This window comes from Cebus imitator, unplaced genomic scaffold (genome assembly GCF_001604975.1).
Source record: "Cebus imitator isolate Cc_AM_T3 unplaced genomic scaffold, Cebus_imitator-1.0 Scaffold299, whole genome shotgun sequence".
Lineage (NCBI taxonomy): Eukaryota > Metazoa > Chordata > Mammalia > Primates > Cebidae > Cebus > Cebus imitator.
Genome location: NW_016107614.1, coordinates 1,532,545 through 1,551,886, shown reverse-complemented (window position 1 = coordinate 1,551,886; position 19,342 = coordinate 1,532,545). Strand labels below are relative to the sequence as shown.

General features: G+C 41.2%; 1 protein-coding gene and 1 non-coding gene across 4 annotated transcripts in view; one reads left to right on the top strand and one right to left on the bottom strand.

The window, feature by feature from the left end:
- The window catches only part of ARHGAP19 (Rho GTPase activating protein 19), a 67,593-nt gene that overhangs the window by 4,306 nt on the left and 43,945 nt on the right, over positions 1-19,342 (bottom strand). For 2 of the 3 annotated variants that reach the window (XM_017502781.2, XM_037729356.1), the window contains exons 8-11: positions 18,505-18,696; positions 14,915-15,013; positions 8,603-8,713; positions 7,979-8,057 (exon numbers count right to left, since the gene is read on the bottom strand). In XM_017502781.2, coding sequence (XP_017358270.1) covers positions 7,979-8,057; positions 8,603-8,713; positions 14,915-15,013; positions 18,505-18,696 — 481 coding nt within the window. Of the gene's footprint in view, positions 1-4,713; positions 5,539-7,978; positions 8,058-8,602; positions 8,714-14,914; positions 15,014-18,504; positions 18,697-19,342 lie in introns of those variants that run through there. The other variant, XM_017502782.2, reaches the window with a different exon arrangement.
- Positions 14,589-14,729, top strand: LOC119467523. The gene has a single exon (XR_005196062.1). It is a non-coding gene; the product is annotated as a U4 spliceosomal RNA (small nuclear RNA).

Sequence of the window (19,342 nt, the reverse complement as noted above, 5' to 3'; positions counted from 1 at the left end):
TGCAGAGTTTTTATTTCTATTCAGGATTTAAACAACACCTTTGTCATCAAAGTAGCTATGTCAGCATCAATAACCTGCTGATTATAAATGTATCCTTGGCAGACAGAAAGAGAATTAACCTTTAATGAACAATTGCCATCTGCCAGCACTGTGTAAGGCTACTGATTCTCAGTATTTTGGTGTCAAGGACTCCTCTGAGATTCCTGTAGAAGCTATGAAATCTCTCCCCTAGAAAAATGCAAATGTACACAAAATTTTACATAGAATTACAGGACAACAGTTGTCCTGAGCATAACCACAGACCTTACATTAAAACCCTCTGTGCAAGGTCCTTGTTATTGAGATGGGTATCATCCTCCCCACCTTACAGATGAGGGGACAGGAGGTTCAGGGACATACCCAAAGTCATATTCCTAATAAATTGCAGCCATAGGCTGGGCACAGTGGTTCACATATATAATTACAGCACTTTGGGAGGTTGAGGTGGGCAGGTCACTTAGTCCAGGTGTTCAAGACCAGCCTGGCCAACATGGCAAAACCTCGTCTCTACAAAAAATACAAAAATTAGCTGGGTGTGGTGGTACACACCTGTCGCCCCAGCCACTTGGGAGGCTGAGGTGGGAAGATCACCTGAGCCTAGGAGACAGAGGCTGTAGTGAGCCAAGATCACACCACTGCACTCCAGCCTGGGTGACAGTAAGATGCTGTCTCAAAAAAGAAAAAAAAAAAGATAGCTGCTATAGACTGAATGTTTGAATGCCCACAAACTAATTTTGAAACCTAATCTCCAATGTGATGGTATTAGGAGGTAGGGTCTCTGGAACGAGGGGTCTTTGGGAATGTTTTTGGCAGGGGCCTCATGAATAGGATTACTGCTCCTCTAAAAGAGGCCCCAGAGAGATCCCTCATCCCTTTCACCATGTGAGGTTACAGTGAAGACGGTTGTCTGTGAACCAGGAAGTGAACCCTCAGCAGATACCCACTCTGCTGGTGCCATGCTCTTGGACTCCCCAGACTGCAGAACTGTAAGAAGCCATTTTTTATGCTGATAAGCCACCTAATCTATTGTGTTCTGTTAAAGCAGCTGAAGCCCACTAAGACAGTAGCAGGAACAACATTTCAACATGGGTTGTCTAAACATTATCCCTTCCTGCCTCAGATGAAATCATCATCTAGGTTTTCCTGTTACTGTAACCATCACTCCTTGTTTTTAAATGAAGAAATAAGAATTATGTGAGAAACTGAAATCTATATGAAGCATTCTAGACTCAACCACGGAAAATTAGGGAGCTCAGGATCCCAGAGGCTCCAAATCATACTTCTTATCATCCAAAAGCCCCATTCCTCCTGAACCCACCCACACAGCTAAACACAAGCCAAAGAGAAGCCTTTCTAGAGGCTTTACTTTCCTCAGAACAAGAGGAAAAAAACTCTCTTCAAAATCAGCAGCCAAAGTGTGAACTAATAGACCAGTCAAAGCCTCTGGATATGAAACAAAAAAAAAATTTTTTTTAATTTCAGAATATTACAAGAATATAAAAGAAAGATAATGCATAGGATTGTTTCTTTACAATTACATACATATAGTCAAGTAAGAATGAAAAATTTAAACCAAACAGTTAAGAAACCTTGTTTCTCTTGTTTAGCAAGCTCAGGGATAGGACAAAGGCAACCCTTGCTCTGCAGAAAGAACCCTGGGGTGAGGGAATATTTCCCCCAAACAGGCTCTGTCTGTCCCCAGACATGGCCAGGGGAGGGCTCCATGGCTCTTTAGAACAGGCTGTGGCCTCACACACTCCAGTCTCCATGGTAACCCAAGCACTCAGGCTACTGTGTCCCACTCCTCCTCGCTAGCCTGCTCCCTTCAACTCTACGCTGGTAGAAAGATCTCAGCATTAGCTGTCTATGGAAGCTAACTTCCTACAGTGAGTTTTAGTTGTGTTAATCAACACTGCTATCAAAAGCTTGTGCATCTTAGGAACCCAACTCTTCCCCAAATTCTAGACAATCCCACAAAATGCTGGTATCTAGGTTTAGACTTAGGTCCTATCTTCCATTTGAAGGCTTCAGGGTAAAGGAGGACAGGGATGAGGCTCTCTCCTAGGGAAAGGAGTTCTACACAGAATGACTTCAGAATGGGGCCCATTAGCCTCAAGCATCTATGTGAGGCCTTGTAGGAAAGGAGACAGAGTCTAGAGCATCTATTCCTAAAAATCACACAGCTGCATGGCCAGTCACTGTGGGGCATGGTCCCAATGACCACAGGTTCTCCTAGAAGGCAGTATTTTCAACCGCATGCTAACATAGCCTCCTGTGGGGAAAGCTGAAAAAAAATATTTCTACTCAGGAAGAGAGAATGGCTCTGCTCTGACAGTCTAGGATCGACTGCTTCCTTACAGGTCAACAGAACAGATACCTCTGAGGCACCCAGGTGTCACTGCAGTCAACAGCCCTCCACTAGCCCATTTCCCAAGGGTGTTCCCTTGTCCTTCCTGAGTGACTCTGGAAGGACATTCTGGGTAAAGAGCTTTCCTTTGTGGAGGATCAACTGTAGTTATGATTACAATTCATTACCTGCTCCTTTTTTTAGTTTATTACCTGCTCCTATTTTGGCACTCAGGTACAAAGCTAACTTCCTACAGGGAGTTTTAGTTGAGTTAATCACCATTGCTGTCAAAAGCTTGTGCATCTCTCCTGATACTCTTTCACTGCTGCAGCAGAGTTTTTCACACCAGATTTACTGGTCCCAATGCAAAAAGTTTATCATTGTGAAAGGTGAGAAACTCCAGTTCTCACTAATTCAGCTAGTGGAGTTCACACAGTGCAGTCTGAATCAGGGAGGCGGTTGAACATACGCAAATGAACTTGCTAATAAGTTTTTAAAAATGACACAAAGCTACTCTAGAGAAAGGGGCTGTTAAGCAATTTTGTTTTCCTAACCAGATACAGTTTCATGTATGTATCCCTCTGGCACAAACACAATGCCCCATACTGATACCACATCAAAGCCCATCACAGGTGACCCCAGAAAGAAATGAAGTTGTAAAAGCCACAGGAAGAGGTACTTCCAAAGAGACTGTTCCAACATGAAAAATAAACACAATGAAATAGATTCAAAAAAAATCTTATAGATGAAAAAATTCTGTTAAATACTGGCTCAAAAAAATACCTGCCCACCAAATCAGAAGGGAGACAGCAGCCTTCTGTGGCAAATGATTAAAAGGAGTTTTGTCTGCGTTTTCCATAAGATTCCACAGGATTAGAGTAATTACATATCACAAGGTAGAAGGCTATGCTGCTTACTCCTCAAATTTGGATTCTAAGTCAATCACAGCTTCTATTTAGAAAAATGACCTAAAAATCCCTAAGGCAAGGGAAAATATATTCAATAAATAAACAAAACACACATAAACTGCCCAAGGAGACCAGCTATATAAAGGCATGTGCATGTGGTAAACATCTCTCTCACCACCCTCACCCTAGAACACAACCCTTGCTTACTGATTCCATTCACCCAAAGAGCATCTACACTCGTCTAAATCTCAGCTACTTCCCTCAAATAGAACCAAAAACTAACGCAATGACAAGGAGCTATTAGATCACCACTCTGCTCCCTCTACCCATGTTTAAAAGACCACAGCATCACTTCAAGATGAAACACGTGTAAATAAATAAAGGAAGGAAGAGTTAAGAGAGAACACGATTTCAATTTGGTGATACCAAAAGGGTTTCCTGTCTGAATTAACAATATCTGGTATAAGGGATTTCACTTTCTTAATAAGAAAAAAATAGTCAAATATTTAATAGAAACATACGCAAATGAACTTGCTAATAAGTTTTTAAAAATGACACAAAGCTACTCTAGAGAAAGGGACTGTTAAGCAATTTTGTTTTCCTAACCATCTATTGTTCACACTCTATTAAATTGGAAGACCAAATTTTACATTTTTCTCCACTATTGCTGTTACATCAGCAAAAGCAGCAGAAAGGCTGGCAGAGAGGGCTGCCAGCTGGGCACAAGGCCAAACTCTGCTCCCCCAGAGTTCTCTCTCATTTCGGCAATAGCGCAGCATACTCAACAGCTTAGAAATAGGTCAGAAAACCACATTTTGTGGGACAACTGCTTCCCTATAGTTGCCTGACTCGGCTCCAACCCACAGGGTGAGAAGGGTTGTACAGCTCCACAGAGCCAGGCAGCATTCTCCCTGCCACATGCTCCTCTCTGGGCAGAAACCAGTTCCTACGAGGTCAAAGCCAGGCCACTGCTCCCTCCAACATATGTGAACACCACCAAATCCAAAAGCCAAAAGTTCTGGCCCCACCTGTGCCCCTTCTGACAAGGAGAGGGCAGCACAGTAACACTCCTTGAACACTGGTGACAAGCCACAGCTGCTTCCAAATAAGAACATTCTCTCCTTTAAATCCTGTCAGCCCTGCAGAGGCTGCTGCTTGCTTCTTTCTTCAGGAGACGGTCTAGACTGCACCATCAGAGAGTACACTATAATCCCACCCATAAAGAGTCATCCTGGGACATACAGGCAGCCAGCCCCCTCCCAGGCACATTCCAGAGCTTCCCCCACATACAGATATTTCAGCAAACTTCTAATGTGCTGTCGGGGACTTTTCTTGAGTCACAGTGATTTGGTTCACAAGTACTACGTTGGCATCGCAGATGTCTTAGTTAAGAGGAAACTGAATGAAGGTAACAAGTTGAGCAGAACACAATTATTTTCACATCACTGGCGAAAGGGGGAGAGAGATGGACAAGGGAGGGAAAAATGAAGGGAAGGAAGGAGAAGAGTTTAATAATTACGATTTGTTAGAATATTATATTATCCTGAATTCTCCTGTTTCAATACTGCAGGTCAAATACTCTTTGATGTCAGACCCAAGAAAAAGTAAAAAATGTCCAGGAAAGCTATAAATTCTTTGGACACAAATTAGGTATTGAGGAATACAGCCTCATAAGATAAAGAGTTTTCCCAAAGCTCAAAGTGAAAAAGTGGGAAAGGCACCTAGCTTGGAGTCCATCCAAAAACATGGCTTTTAAAACAAAGAAATAAACGAACAAAAACAACCAAATACCCAACACTATCAAAACAGAGAAAACCCCAAAATATCCATTAAAAATAAGATCAATCCACTAGGATTGACAGTGCTTTTTAAAAAATTACTGGCAGCTGAGCACACATTTCCTATTTTTTTCAAAAGCGCAATCTGCCTAAACACACTGAATGAGCACAGAGCCCACCTTAGTGTGCTGTATAAGCTGGTTGGATAGTTAGTGGTTTCCCCATAATATTAACAAAGAGAAAGAGAACCTAAGCACTCTCTCAGAAGGCACAGCTTGCAAACATCATCCAGTGAGCGGGATTAGAGGTATCAGTCGGGTCATGGTATTAGTTGGCTTTCACAATTCAAAATGCAGCAACCAAGCTGCAAGTCCAAGCTTCGCTGTGGCAGGAATAATACCTGGCCCACTAAAGAGAAAATTCTGCGTGGACCATAGGAGAGAACTCTGGATCCTTCAGAGGAATCCTAGGTTGAAGGAAAAACAAGAGCATTAGACATGTTCTTAAATATTTCTTTTTGCAAACATCCCACCCAAAAGCTACAGGATCTACACTTAATATTTTCTCCAAACTGAGGATTCATTAATCCTCAGTCACAAATTCCGAATTTGTGACTCTACCAAATAAACATTTGCCTGATCTGATCTCATTCATTAAATCATCTTAATGGCTATAACAGCTAATAGTAAGTGCATATTTTGTGGTGCTCTAAGAATTTTTTTGGGGGGCAGGAGGATGGAGTCTTGCTCTGTCACCCAGGCTGGAGTGCAATGGTATGATCTCAGCTCACTGCAACCTCCGCCTCCCAGGTTCAAGAGATTCTCCCACACGTGGCAAATTTTTGTATTTTTAGTAGAGACGGGGTTTCACCATGTTAATCAGGCTGGTCTTGAACTCCTGACCTCAGGTGATTGCCCACCTCAGCCTCCCAAAGTGCTAGGATTATAGGCATGAGCCACCGCACCGGGACTCTAAGTTCTTTATGTACATTATTTCATTTATCCTCACAATAAGCAGTATATGAGACACTACTCTTACCAATTTACAGAGAAAGAACCTGCAGACTACACAGTTCACTTGCCTGAGGACTAATTTTTAGCTAGTAAGCAGCAAAACTGGGAATGGAACCCAAACCCAACTGAAGGCAGAACTCACGCTGTGAGTGAAACAAGACCAAGCTGCAAAGAGGCAGGAGAAGCAAGAGCAGAAAAGAGCAGAGAACTTAAGATAGACCCTTGAAAAAAATAAAGATGTAGTAGAATAGGCAAACAACAGTAAGCCACTGCAAATAAGAAAAAGAGTTAAAGAGGAAGAAGGAGAACAAGAGTAATGTAGCACCATAACACCAAGGAAAGCATTTCCAGATACAGGAAGTGACCAGGACAGAGTAAAGTGAAAGTGCCATTGCTTGATCCAATTGAGGGTCTTTAGCTCGACTTCTCTGAACTACTAACATTTTTGAGGGTCTGATTAGAACTATATATTCTCGCCCCCAGAAATATACAAATATGCACCTACATAAAAGATTGCACCAACAATACCAGGAACTGTATTAGACCATTTAGGAAGTCCACAGATGACAGGTCAAGAATCCCTGCTCTAACACTTATTGGTGAAATGTTAAACTGGTTTTTTAAAAAATATCTTTCTTTCTTTCCAAGGTAGAGTTGTCAATACAAAAAGATATTATTTCTGGATGCCTTTCAAAAATGAAAGCAACAAAAGGTGTAGCTGATACAAAACAACTTAGCCTTCAAAAATAACTTATGTTTAGTTTTGATTCATGGACACACAGAAATATTTAGACACAAAAAACTCAAACACTGATCCTGTCTCAATTAGATAGCCCAGCCTAGAAGACAAAAGCAAGGAGAAAAGAAAAGAGAGCTTAGATAATTCATTCAAGGATAAGTAAGAAGACGATACTGAAATCTCATTTTCCAGAAAAGAATTTATCCATAAGGATTAGGCTTTTGTTCTCTTTCTATTGCTGATGTCTCAAATAGTAATTATGCTCATATTCCAGCGATAAGATGATCATGTCAAACCATACATCACTTCAGCTGCCACATAAGCCTTACATAACAAGACCAAGTGTCATCCGGTTTTCTATAGTAACAACTATAACCACTTATTAATGCTTTAACAATTACAAAGTGCTGCCAAAACATTATTTCAATGGAGCCTCATAATAAATTAATAAATCTGTGAAGTAGATGTAACTTTTATCCTCATTTTCATAGAAGAAAACTTGAGTTCAGAGAGAATACGTGGTTTTCCTGGGTCAGAAGAATGATAACTCCAATCAGGACTAACCACAAATCTCACGGCCTTTCCATGGACCCACTTGGCTCCTTCAGAGGAAGGCACAGCAGCCTTTTACAAGAAGAGCCTGGGACAACCAGCAGTCCCAGCATTAAATGGTCTTTGTCCTCAACAGCCCTCAAAATGTGCTGTATGATATGACTTCCAGGATCCTTAGGCGTGAGCTGTTGATCTGGAAAGCTTCACTAATTAAGACTAGCCTACACAGAAAAGGAACCTGACTATTCCATAAGCATACTCCCAGCACTGTTATACTTGGTTCCACGAATTCGTTTACATTTGTTTTTAATTTGCTTTGCAAGTATTCTTAAGGTATTTTCCCCATGTGTCCTGCCTGTCCAAGAACTCAGGGACCATGTGTGTCTGTATTCACAGCTCTTCCCCTTAGCACCCAAGACAGTGCTAAGTAGATGGCTCAATAACTATCTGGTGAATGAACTCAAGGGCAAGGATCTGGCCTTGTAATTTTTATGTCACTTCTGACTACAAATGTACTATCCTGGGAATTCAAACAAATGCTACTGACTAGATGCAAAAAGGAATTACATTTAGTAAGAACATAGAGTAAGTACAATTAGTACCTTTTTTCCCCTCTTTCTTTCCTTCAGACCACTTCAATCTTGTTGGTGTCATTGTGACAGCTGGAGAGCCAGAAAATAACTGAAATAAGAAAATCATACAGTGGTTTCAATGTTCTAAAGGCATTCCTATAAACAGACTTTACTAACAAAGTAATTATTTACTTGTTCAATTTCAACGTCAAGAGTTTTTCTGAGACTGATGTATTTATATCTCATTAATCTTAACTGATTTACTACCGGCTGAATGAAGTAGGCATGCCTAGGATATCTTGAAGCACCACCCCACAGGTAATGTAGAGCCAAGGAGGCCTGGTTCAATGTCACCTGCCTGTGGAGTCTCCCAGTAAAAACTAACTGCTTCCTCCAGCACTTGTTTAAGGAACTACTATACTGTACTACTCATCTGCTTGTGACTAGTGATATCCTTCTTGAACTCAAAATGTGTTTGTCTGCTGAATGAATCAATGAAAACCAACAGAAAAAAGGTAGCACAAATGAAAGGATTGAGAAAAAGCCATTTGAATGGCACAAAGAAACACAGTAAAACAGATGACAGTATGTCAATTTTCCTCTTTTCTACAAATACATACACAAAGACAGACAGTCCAAAGAACAGTGACTTACTAAGTTCATATTTTCTTTGCTGGCTCCCTTCAATTCACCAAGGGCTACAGATTCTGGAGTAGGGTTCTTCTTTTTCTTTTCTGACATCATCTGATTTCCCAGGACCTTCCGCTGATTTAAGAACAGAAAACATTTGATTGATAAACATTTACTGTATCTATAGTGGAGCTATACTAGCCTTCAAAACTATAATGTCCATAGGTTAAAAAAATCTCAGCATTCTGAAAATTCTGTATGGATCCTCTCAGGCCATCTTATACAAGACAGGCCAAAGCATGTTACCAAAAAAAACCAAAATCATTACTTTTGTTTAAGTAATCAGTTTTCCTCCACATTTAAAAGGGCTGAAATGTTAGAAGTAACTTTATAATTTATTTAAACAAGCTAATAGGTCAATTACAGTGTGCTTCTGAGACGAGTTACTCACCATATAGAAATACCAGTTACTGACCATGTAATTTTTTCCCCAAAATTGTGCTGCCTCTGGCAACTATTTAAAAAGTCCTTCCCCCCACTCACCACTAAGGGATACTTAGGCTGGCTCTTCTCTAAGATACTTTTTCCACCCTGTCACTTCCTCACACAGGACTGGAACATTCGGAGACATTCTCTAAGAGTTCCTAATAAAGCCACAAGAAGGTAGAGGCCTTCTTAAGAGGGTCACATGACTATACTGACATGTAAAGCAACACTAAAAGCCCTTTCATCTCTGAACAGCTTGGAAGATGATGTAATTTACGTAACCGCTGACAGTGACAATTCTACCATCTTTGGAGAAATCTTTCCTTATTTTCCCTTAGAGAATAAATTTGAATTCCAAAAAAAGAACATCTCAAAACTAGAACATTAAACCCTACATTATAAATACTAGCAGCAATATTCAGAACATTCTGATTTAATAAATAATTGACATGAGAGAAGTTCTGGAGGAAAAACCTCTAACCAAAAAAGGGATCGAGATAGGCTAGATGGTCAATTATACCTTGATAAGGCTGAGGGAAAACACAAATTAAAAATAATATTTTAGTCCAGGCACAGTGGCTCATGCCTGTGATCCCAGCACTTTGGAAGGCCAGGAGTTCGAGACCAGCCTGGTCAATATGGTGAAACACTGTCTCTACTAAAAATACAAAAATTAACCAGGTGTGGTGGCACATGCCTATAATCCCAGCTACTCAGGAGGCCAAAGCATGAGAATCACTTGAACCCAGGAAATGGAGGTTGCTGTGAACTGAGACCATGCCACTGCACTCCAGTCTACACAACACAGTGAGACTCTATCTCACAAAATAAATAAATAAATAAAAAGACTAACACATAGAGAAACATTTATCTGACTATAACTTTTCTGATTATCAATCATCTCTATGACAGGGAAGTCAGAGGGAATGACAGATTCTTCCAACTGAAAAGAAAAAAAAAGAGAGTAAACTAAGAATGTTCATTTTACTAGCTCTAAGTAGGTAAATGCACTTTTAGAATTCTAGTTAAGAGAACTTTTTTTAACAACGATAAAATATACATAACATTTACCATTTTACCCATTTTTAAGTATACAGTTCAGTGGTATTAAGTATATTCACAGTGTTGTGCAACCATCACCATCAATCATCTTCAGAACTTTCTCATCCTCCCAAACAGAAATACTGTACCCATTAAATAACATCTCCCCATTCTCCTCAAACTCTTAGCTCCCCTGACAACCAACCACCTTCTCTACTTTCTGTTTCTATGAACTTGACTTGGAGGTAACTCAGTGGAATCATAAAATATTTTTCCTTTTATGACTAGATGATTTCTCTTAGCATAATGTCTTCAAGATTCATCCATGTTGTAGAATATGTCAGAATTTCCTTCCCTTTTAAGGACAAATAATGTTCCCTTATCTGTATATCCAAATTTTGTTATCCATTCATCTGTCAATAGACAGTTGAGTTGCTTCTGCCTTTTGGCTATTGTGAATAATGCTGCTATGAATACAGGTGTATGAATATTGCCTCGAGACCCTGCTTTCAATTCTTTTGGGTATACACTAGGAGTATAGTGATGCTGAACATCTTTTCATGCATTTCTTGGCCACATGTACATCTTCTCTGGAGAAATGTCTATTTAAGTCCTTTGCCCACTTTCTTTTTCTGGAGACAGAGTCTCGCTCTGTCACCCAGGCTGGAGTGCAGTGGCGCAATCTCAGCTCACTGCAACCTCCGCCTCCTGGATTCAAGCGATTCTCCTGCCTCAGCCCCCAGAGTAGCTGGGACTACAGGTATGTGCCACCACGCCCGGCTAATTTTTTGTTTCAGTAGAGATGGGGTTTCATCGGGTTAGCTAGCATGGTCTCAATCAGCTGACCTCATGATCCGCCCACCTCAGGCTCCCAAAGTGCTGGGGTTACAGGTGTGAGTCACCATACCCAGCCTTTAGCTACTTTTTAATGAGGTTGCTTTTACTGCACTGAGTTATAGTTCTTTGGATTATTATGGATATTAATACCTAATCATATATACGATTTGCAAATATTTTCTCCCATTCCAGGGGTTGCTTTTTCACTCTGTTGTTGGCAAAGGAAATTTTGATATCAAGTAAGCCTAATGTCCTAGAAGCTACTGGCCCAGGAAGTCAGGATTAAGAATGAATTCTAGATATCTATAAATTATAACTAGGATCAAAATTACAGTAAGATGAATTTTTAAATGCTGACAGCTGTACCTTAAAAAAAAAAAATTATAGGCACAGTGGCTCACATCTGTAATCCCAGCACTTTAGGAGACCAAAGCAGGAAGATCGCTTGAGCCCAGAAATTCAAGACTAGCAACACAGGTTGGGCATGGTGGCTCATGCCTGTAATGCCAGCACTTTGGGAGGCCAAGGCAGGCGGATCACCTGAGGCCAGGAGTTCGAGACCAGCCTGGCCAACATAATGAAACCCCATCTCTACTAAAAATACAAAAAATTAGCCAGGTATGGTGGCGGGCACCTGCAATCCCAGCTACTTAAGAGGCTGAGGTGGAAGAATCACTTGAATCATGGAAGTGGAGGTTGCAGTGAGGTGAGATCATGCCACTGCACTCCAGCCTGAGGGACAGAGCAAGACTCTGTCAAAAAAAAAAAAAAAGGCCGGGCACGGTGGCTCAAGCCTGTAATCCCAGCACTGTGGGAGGCCGAGGCGGGTGGATCACGAGGTCAAGAGATCGAGACCACCCTGGTCAACATGGTGAAACCCCGTCTCTACTAAAAATACAAAAAATTAGCTGGGCATGGTGGTGCATGCCTGTAATCCCAGCGACTCAGGAGGCTGGGGCAGGAGAATTGCCTGAACCCGGGAGGCGGAGGCTGTGGTGAGCCGAGATTGCGCCATTGCACTCCAGCCTGGGTAACAAGAGCGAAACTCCGTCTCAAAAAAAAAAAAAAAAAAAAAAAAAAACCAGCAACACAGCAAGACTCCATCTCTACAAACAGTTTTTTGTTGTTGTTGTTTTGAGACAGAGTTTTGCTCTTGTTGCCCAGGCTGGAGTGCAATGTTGCAATCTCAGCTCACCGCAACCTCTGCCTCCTGGGTTGAAGCAATTCTCCTGCCTCAGCCTCCCAGATAGCTGGGATTATAGGCATGCACCACCACAGCCGGCTAATTTTGTATTTTCAGTAGAGACGGGGTTTCTACTGGTCAGGCTGGTCTCAAAATCCCGACCTCAAGTGATCTGCCCACCTTGGCCTCCCAAAGTGCTGGGATTACAGGCATGAGTCACCACGCCCAGTCTACAAACATTTAAAAATCACCTAGGCATGATGGCATGCACTTGTGGTCCCAGCTACTTTGGAGACTGAAGTAGGAGGATCGCTGAGCCCAGGGGATCAATGCTACAACAAGCCATGATGGTGCCCCTTGTACTTCAGCCTGGGCAACAGAGCAAGACCCTGTCTCAAAAATAAATAAATAAATATTACAAGTTATTTATTTTTTAGGGCAAAAATTTTAAGCTCCTTATGTTCCTGGAATTATATATCTTAGTAATGACAAAACAATTAAAAAAAAAAAAAGCAGTGTGAAACACCAAAAATTAAAATAAAAAGAAGCCATTATCCTCAGCAAACTAACACAGGAACAGAAAACCAAATACTGCATGTTCTCATTTATAAGTGGGAGTTGGCCGGGCATGGTGGCTCAGGCCTGTAATCCCAGCACTTTGGGAGGCTGAGGCAGGTAGATCACTTGAGGTCAGGAGTTTGAGACCAGCCTGGCCAACATGGTAAAACCCATCTCTACTAAAAATACAAAAATTAGCCAGGCATGGCAGCAGGCACCTATAATCCCAGCCACTTGGGAGGCTGAAGCAGGAGAATAGCTTGAACCTGGGAGGCTAAAGTTGCAGTGAGGTGATATGAAGCCACTGCACTCCAGCCTGGACAACAGAGGAAGATGCCGTCTCCAAAAAAAAAAAAAAGTGGGATCTAAACAATGAGAACACATGGACACAGGGAAGGGAACAACACATACTGGGGCCTGTTGGGGGGGTTGGATGGCAGAAAGGAGAGTATTAAGAAAAACAGCTGGCCAGATACAGTGGCTTACACCTGTAATACCAGTCCTTTGGGAGGCTGAGGCGGGCAGATCACTGAGGTCAGGAGTTCAAGACCAGCCTGGCCAATATGGTGAAACCCCCTAAAAAGACAAAAATTAGCCAGGCTTGGTGGCAGGCACCTGTAATCCCAGCCACTTGGGAGGCTGAGGCAGAAGAATTGCTTGAACCTGAGAGGCGGAGGTTACAGTGAGCCAACACTGTGTCATTGCACTCCAGCCTGGGCGACAAGAGTGAGACTCTGTCTCAAAAAAAATTTTTAAAGAAAAATAGCTAATGCATGCTGGGCTTCATACCTAGGTCATGGGTTGACAAGTGCAGCAAACCACCATGGCACACATTTACCTATATAACAAACCTGCACATCCTGCACATGTACCCCAGAACTAAAATAAAAAATAAATAATAAATAAATAAAATAAAATAAAAGATACTCAGTGCTTTTGGGGCAGCAATCTCTTCCAAAAAAGAAAAACAGAAAAGAAAAGCAGCGAATAGTACTAATCTCTCTCCAAGTTAACCAAAACCTTGCCTTAGTTCATGCATGGAAATTTTAGCCTCATGAGCAAGTTACCTACTGCCACCTGATGGCAATATTCCTTCACTACAAGTTCCAATAGTCCAAAGATTTGTACATTTAATCTGCAAACATGGTAATAGAAGCAATAACATGAAAGCATATTTTTGTATTTGTTTTAAAAACAAGACTTTTACTGAATTTGATACATGGAAGAAAGTACAACAACTGTTAAAAATATTAAGCTCACAAAAATTTGGGGTATCAAAACTCACTAGCCTATTAGAAAATCCGGTTTTCTAACAGTTTCTCTAGTCTGTCTCAGCTTCCTCACTTCTTCAAGGTTTAGCAAAATTGGATCAAGAAGGGTGTAACTCAAAGCAGGTCAGAAAACAAAAGAGACCCCTTACACTGCTCAGGAATATGGACATTGTCCTCAGCCCTAGAAGAAAAGGAAGGACCCTTACTTCTATTACTTCTCACTTCATAGAGCCCCTTCTCTGATTTGAAAAACAGCAAAGCACTTTGAAAAATAAAGGCCGGCCCCATGGCTCACACCTGTAATCCCAGCACTTTGGGAGGCCAAGGCAGGTGGATTACCTGAGGTCAAGAGTTCCAGACCAGCCTGGCAACATGGTGAAACCCTGTTTCTACTAAAAATACAAAAAATTAGCCAGGGATGGTGGCACGCACCTATAACCTCAGCTACTTGGGAGGCTGAAGCAGGAGAATTGCTCAAACCTGGGAGGCGGAGATTGCAGTGAGCCAAGGTTGCACCATTGCACTCCAACTTGGGCAACAAGAGTGAAACTCAATCTCAAAAAAAAAAAAGAAAAAAGAAAAAGAAAAGCTTTTCCACATTCTGTCTTTACCCTCTTATAAATTAGCCCTTTATAGCTTTGCACAGTGGCAGTATCATAGCCAATGAGGTTTATCCAAGGCATGATTATTGCTCATTGAAAACTTTTCCTAATACCCCACCATGATGACTTGAAATATAGTCGGCGTTGGCAATTTTTGGCAGTCTCTAAGGAGACTGAATCATAAAAAAAAAAAAAAAAAAAAAAAAAAAAAAAAAAAAAAAAAAAAAAAAAAAAAAGAGTAGCCCTTTATAGGATTCTCCCCTCAAAAAAAATACACGAAAACTGTTTATGCATTTAAAAATCACACTGTTACATTTCCTAAAACTCAATGCTAAAAACAACAGCCCAGAATACCTACCTTAATAAGCCCACTGAAGGAGCGTGAACGGGCCCTCTTTTGTACCTGGTAAGTAGAAGGTTCTCGCCCTGGTGTCTGGGTCAGTGATTGCTTATTAAACTAAAAGAAAACATAAACAACATTTATAAATATTTTCCCAACAGGGCATAGCATTCTGTGACAAACAATAGCTAAGTGTAAATAAAAGTCCAGGAAAAAGTAAGCCTGCACATAGGTAGATTAGGAAGTCAACAAGCAAATCACAAAGTCAGAAGCGATGATGCCAAAATGGATTCAATTGCTCTGAGAGGCTCTGCACGCCACATTCCTTGAATGTGGAATTACTGTTCCTATTTTACAGACCAAAAAACTGAGACTTTGGTCAGGCGCAGTGGCTCACGCCTGTAATCCCAACACTATGGGAAGCCAAGGCGGGTGGATCACCTGAGGTCAGGTGTTCGAGACCAGCCTGACCAACATGGAGAAACTCCATCTCTACTAAAAGTACAAAATTAGCCTGGCATGGTGGCGCATGCCTGTAATCCTAGCTACTTGGGAGGCTGAGGCAGGAGAATCGCTCAAACCCGGGAGGTGAAGGTTGCAGTGAGCCGAGATTGCACCATTGCACTCCAGCCTGGGCAAGAGGAACAAAGCTCTGTCTCAAAAAAAAAAAAAAAAAAAAAAAAAAAAAAAAAAAAAAAAAAACTGAGACTTGGAGAGCTTATGAAATCTACCCAAGATCCCCAGCTGCTAACCAAGACTTCTTTGCAACGAAGCATCTTGGACACAGAGTTACTGGCACAATCTAAAACAGTTCCTAATATAACACAAACTGTATACAGAATCTTTTTAAGTTACTATCTGTTACGACTGCCTGCCAACAATATCATCAGAGGAAATACACCAGAATGCAGACCTGTCACGCTATCAATTTCTCTGGAGGTATCTAAAGTAGAAAACGGGAAGCCCCAATGTACTAAATAATCTTACTCAATGCTTTGATTAGCTATTCATTTCCCACTTAAAAAGTACTAATAATACAACATTTAATTCTTCTACTTTTCTGCCTTTTGTTTTGCTATTGATCTTTTTTTTATTTTTATTTTTTGGAGACACAGTCTGACTCTGCTACCCAGGCTGGAGTGCAGTGGCACGATCTCGGTTCACTGCAACCTCCACCTACAAGAGTTCAAGCGATTCTCATGCCTCAGCCTCCTGAATAGCTGATATTATAGGTGTGCACCACCACACTCAGCTAATTTTTTCTATTTTAGTAGAGATGGGGTTTCACTGTGTTGGTCAGTCTGGTCTCAAACTCCTGGCCTAAAGTGATCCACCCACTTCATCATCCCAAAGTGCTAGGATTACAGGCATGAGCCACCACACCCAGCCTCTTCTGCCTTTTCTTATTATGCTTTTAAAATTTCAGTTTTGTAAAAATTTGGGGCCAGGAGAGGTGGCTCACACCTATAATTCTGGCACTTTGGGAGGCCAAGGTGGGCTATTTAAAAAAATTTTTTTAAATAGCCGGGCACGGTGGCTCAAGCCTGTAATCCCAGCACTTTGGGAGGCCGAGGCAGGTGGATCACGAGGTCAAGAGATTGAGACCATCCTGGTCAATTTGGTGAAACCCCGTCTCTACTAAAAATACAAAAAATCAGCTGGGCACGGTGGCGCGTGCCTGTAATCCCAGCTACTCAGGAGGCTGAGGCAGGAGAATTGCCTGAACCCAGGACGCGGAGGTTGCGGTGAGCCGAGATCGTGCCATTGCACTCCAGCCTGGGTAACAAGAGGGAAACTCCGTCTCAAAATAAATAAATAAATAAATAAATAAAGATTAAAAATAAATAAATAAATAAAATAAAAACAAAGTTAGCTGCGTGTAGTAGTGCATGTCTGTAATTTCAGCTACTTGGGAGGCTGAGGCAGAACTGCTTGAACTCAGGAGGCAGAGATTGCGGTGAGCCAAGATCACCCCATTGCACTCCAGCCTGGGCAACAAGAGCGAAACTCCATCTCAAAAAAAAAATTTGGAAATTTTATCAGTTCAAGTTCTGGAGGTTAAAAAATTACTTTTATATAAAGGTACCAAGAGGTTCTAAAGTTAATTACCTTGGCAGGCAGAAAAATTAACCACATCTAAAGAGCTTAGCTAGTAAATATCCCTACTGAACACATTGGGACAAGTAAAAACCCATCGTTCCTAATATTGGCAAGGGTACAATAAGGTAAATTCTCTCATATGCAACTCAAGGGAGTTTTAACTGGCAAAATGTTCTGGGAAGGTATTTAGCAAGGTGTATCCAGAGTCTTTTAAAAATGCATATTAAAAAGTACATGACACTAAAAATATGAAAAATTAGCCAGGCATGGTGGCATGCACCTGTAGTCTCAGCTACTTGAGAGGCTGAGGTGTGAGGATCATGATCACCTGAGCCCAGGGAGGTTGAGGCTGCAGTGAGCCATGCTTGTGCCACTGCACTCTAGCCTGGGCAACAGACTCAAAAAAAAAAAAAAAAAAAAAGTATACACCACATACTTTCTGTTTTTCTAAAAACTGCAAAATGTTTTTTTCTTTCTTATCTTTAAGTCTCAGTGTTCTTGTTGAAAGAAGCCATTATACCTGTCCTACATGAAATTACTTAGCTGCTATCAAGAATTAAATCACTAGACTGGTTTGGATCTGCACCAATACTCAGCCAACACCCTGTAAAATTCCAGTTGTAACACAGTTTGCTAGGTCTCAAAGTAACTTCAAAGAGAGTGGCAGAAACTTCTCTTAAATGACTTTGTCAATTCTTAAGAAAAGCTCAGTTCACCATTATCTGAGTACTTGTTTATACCTGGCCTTATGCTGAGAGTAGGTATGAAATAAGTAAAAGCAGACTCTTCCCCAAGAAAGTCCCAGTTGAATAAAAAGTCAAGACGCTGACCCTGCCCGTTCAGGTAAAATTCTAAAAGGGCTGAGACAAAATTAATCTCCTGAGAAAGAAACTACCCAAAGTCACAGGACTTACATACCACACTTTGAATCCCAAAATAGCAAATTTTGTTCCCATAGCTCCAGGATAAACAAACTTAGCCACAGAATTCCTACTTTCTAGTATCAGACTAGGGCCCTGATTTATTGTTTTCTAACTGCAAACAACTCTGTTAATAAAAAGCTACCAGTTAGGGTTTGCTATGCCAGCCACCCTATATAGATTACCTCTAATTTTTACAACTATGAAATATTCATGTTACTATTACCATTTTACAAACAAGAAAACTGAAACTCATAAAAGTTATTTGCTAAGAAAATCTGGAGGGTTTACACTTTGGAATAATATATTGTAACTGCTGGTCCTCTCTCAGCAAACCTGGGACATGACCAAAATTAGAGACACTCTAACCATACTTGGATTCTCCTGTTAACTGCAGAAATGCAAGAGCCTCCACTCCTTTCTCTACTGGAGCAATAGCACAGAGATCGCCGTGGAGGTTCCATAGACAAGCCTGCTTTCTTGGCTAAGCCAAAAATTAAATGAGATTCTTAACAATATGGCTTACTGATTCTACAACCACGATTACATTCCTAAAGCCCCATTCATGACTTCCCTGCCTTCAGGCACCTGTCTAATAAGTTGTTTCTTCTTTGCTGACTCTGGCATATTGTGAACATGTTGAAACAGCTCTCTCAGTGCCTCTTCCGTATGCTGCTGGGTCTCCTCCTGGTGAGGGCAGGAATCTATCCAGTTCCGCTTCTGAGACTTTGACAGCTGAAAGGACTTAGTATGACATGAAGCTATCAGGTCAAGGTCGTCCTAAAGAAAATTTAAAAGAGTAAATTAATATATCCTGCCAACTTTGTTTTAGGGTTCTTACAAAAACCTGGAACAAAAAAAGGGAGAGTGGAGATATGGTATACTCCTATACTCAGGGACAAGAAAAATCTTAACACTATTAACAGACAACAAGGAACCTATTAATATAGGTTATATTAATAGCCCACTCCCATGGCCTGCCCAGAAAACCTAAGTGCATTTATAATACTGCCACCAAGAGTAATATGTGTATAAGAGTTCAGTTTTAAAAGCATCTTTTAATTTCATTAATTTTCACTGCTATTCAACAAGGTAAGTAGGGAAAGTATCCTGATTCCCATCTGACAGAGGAGAAAAAAACTGAGGTTAAACTTTAAGTTTAAAGTCATCTGAGGCCGGGTGCGGTGGCTCACGCCTGTAATCCCAGCACTTTGAGAGGTCAAGGCAGGCCTGACCAAAGGAGGTAGGGAGTTTAAGACCGGCCTGACCAACATAGAGAAATACTGTCTCTACTAAAAATACAAAATTAGACTGGCGTGGTAGTAGATGCCTATAATCCCAGCTGCTCAGGAGGCTGAGGCAGGCAGATTGCCTGAACCCAGAAGGCAGAAGTTGCGGTGAGCCGAGATCACGCCATTGCACTCCA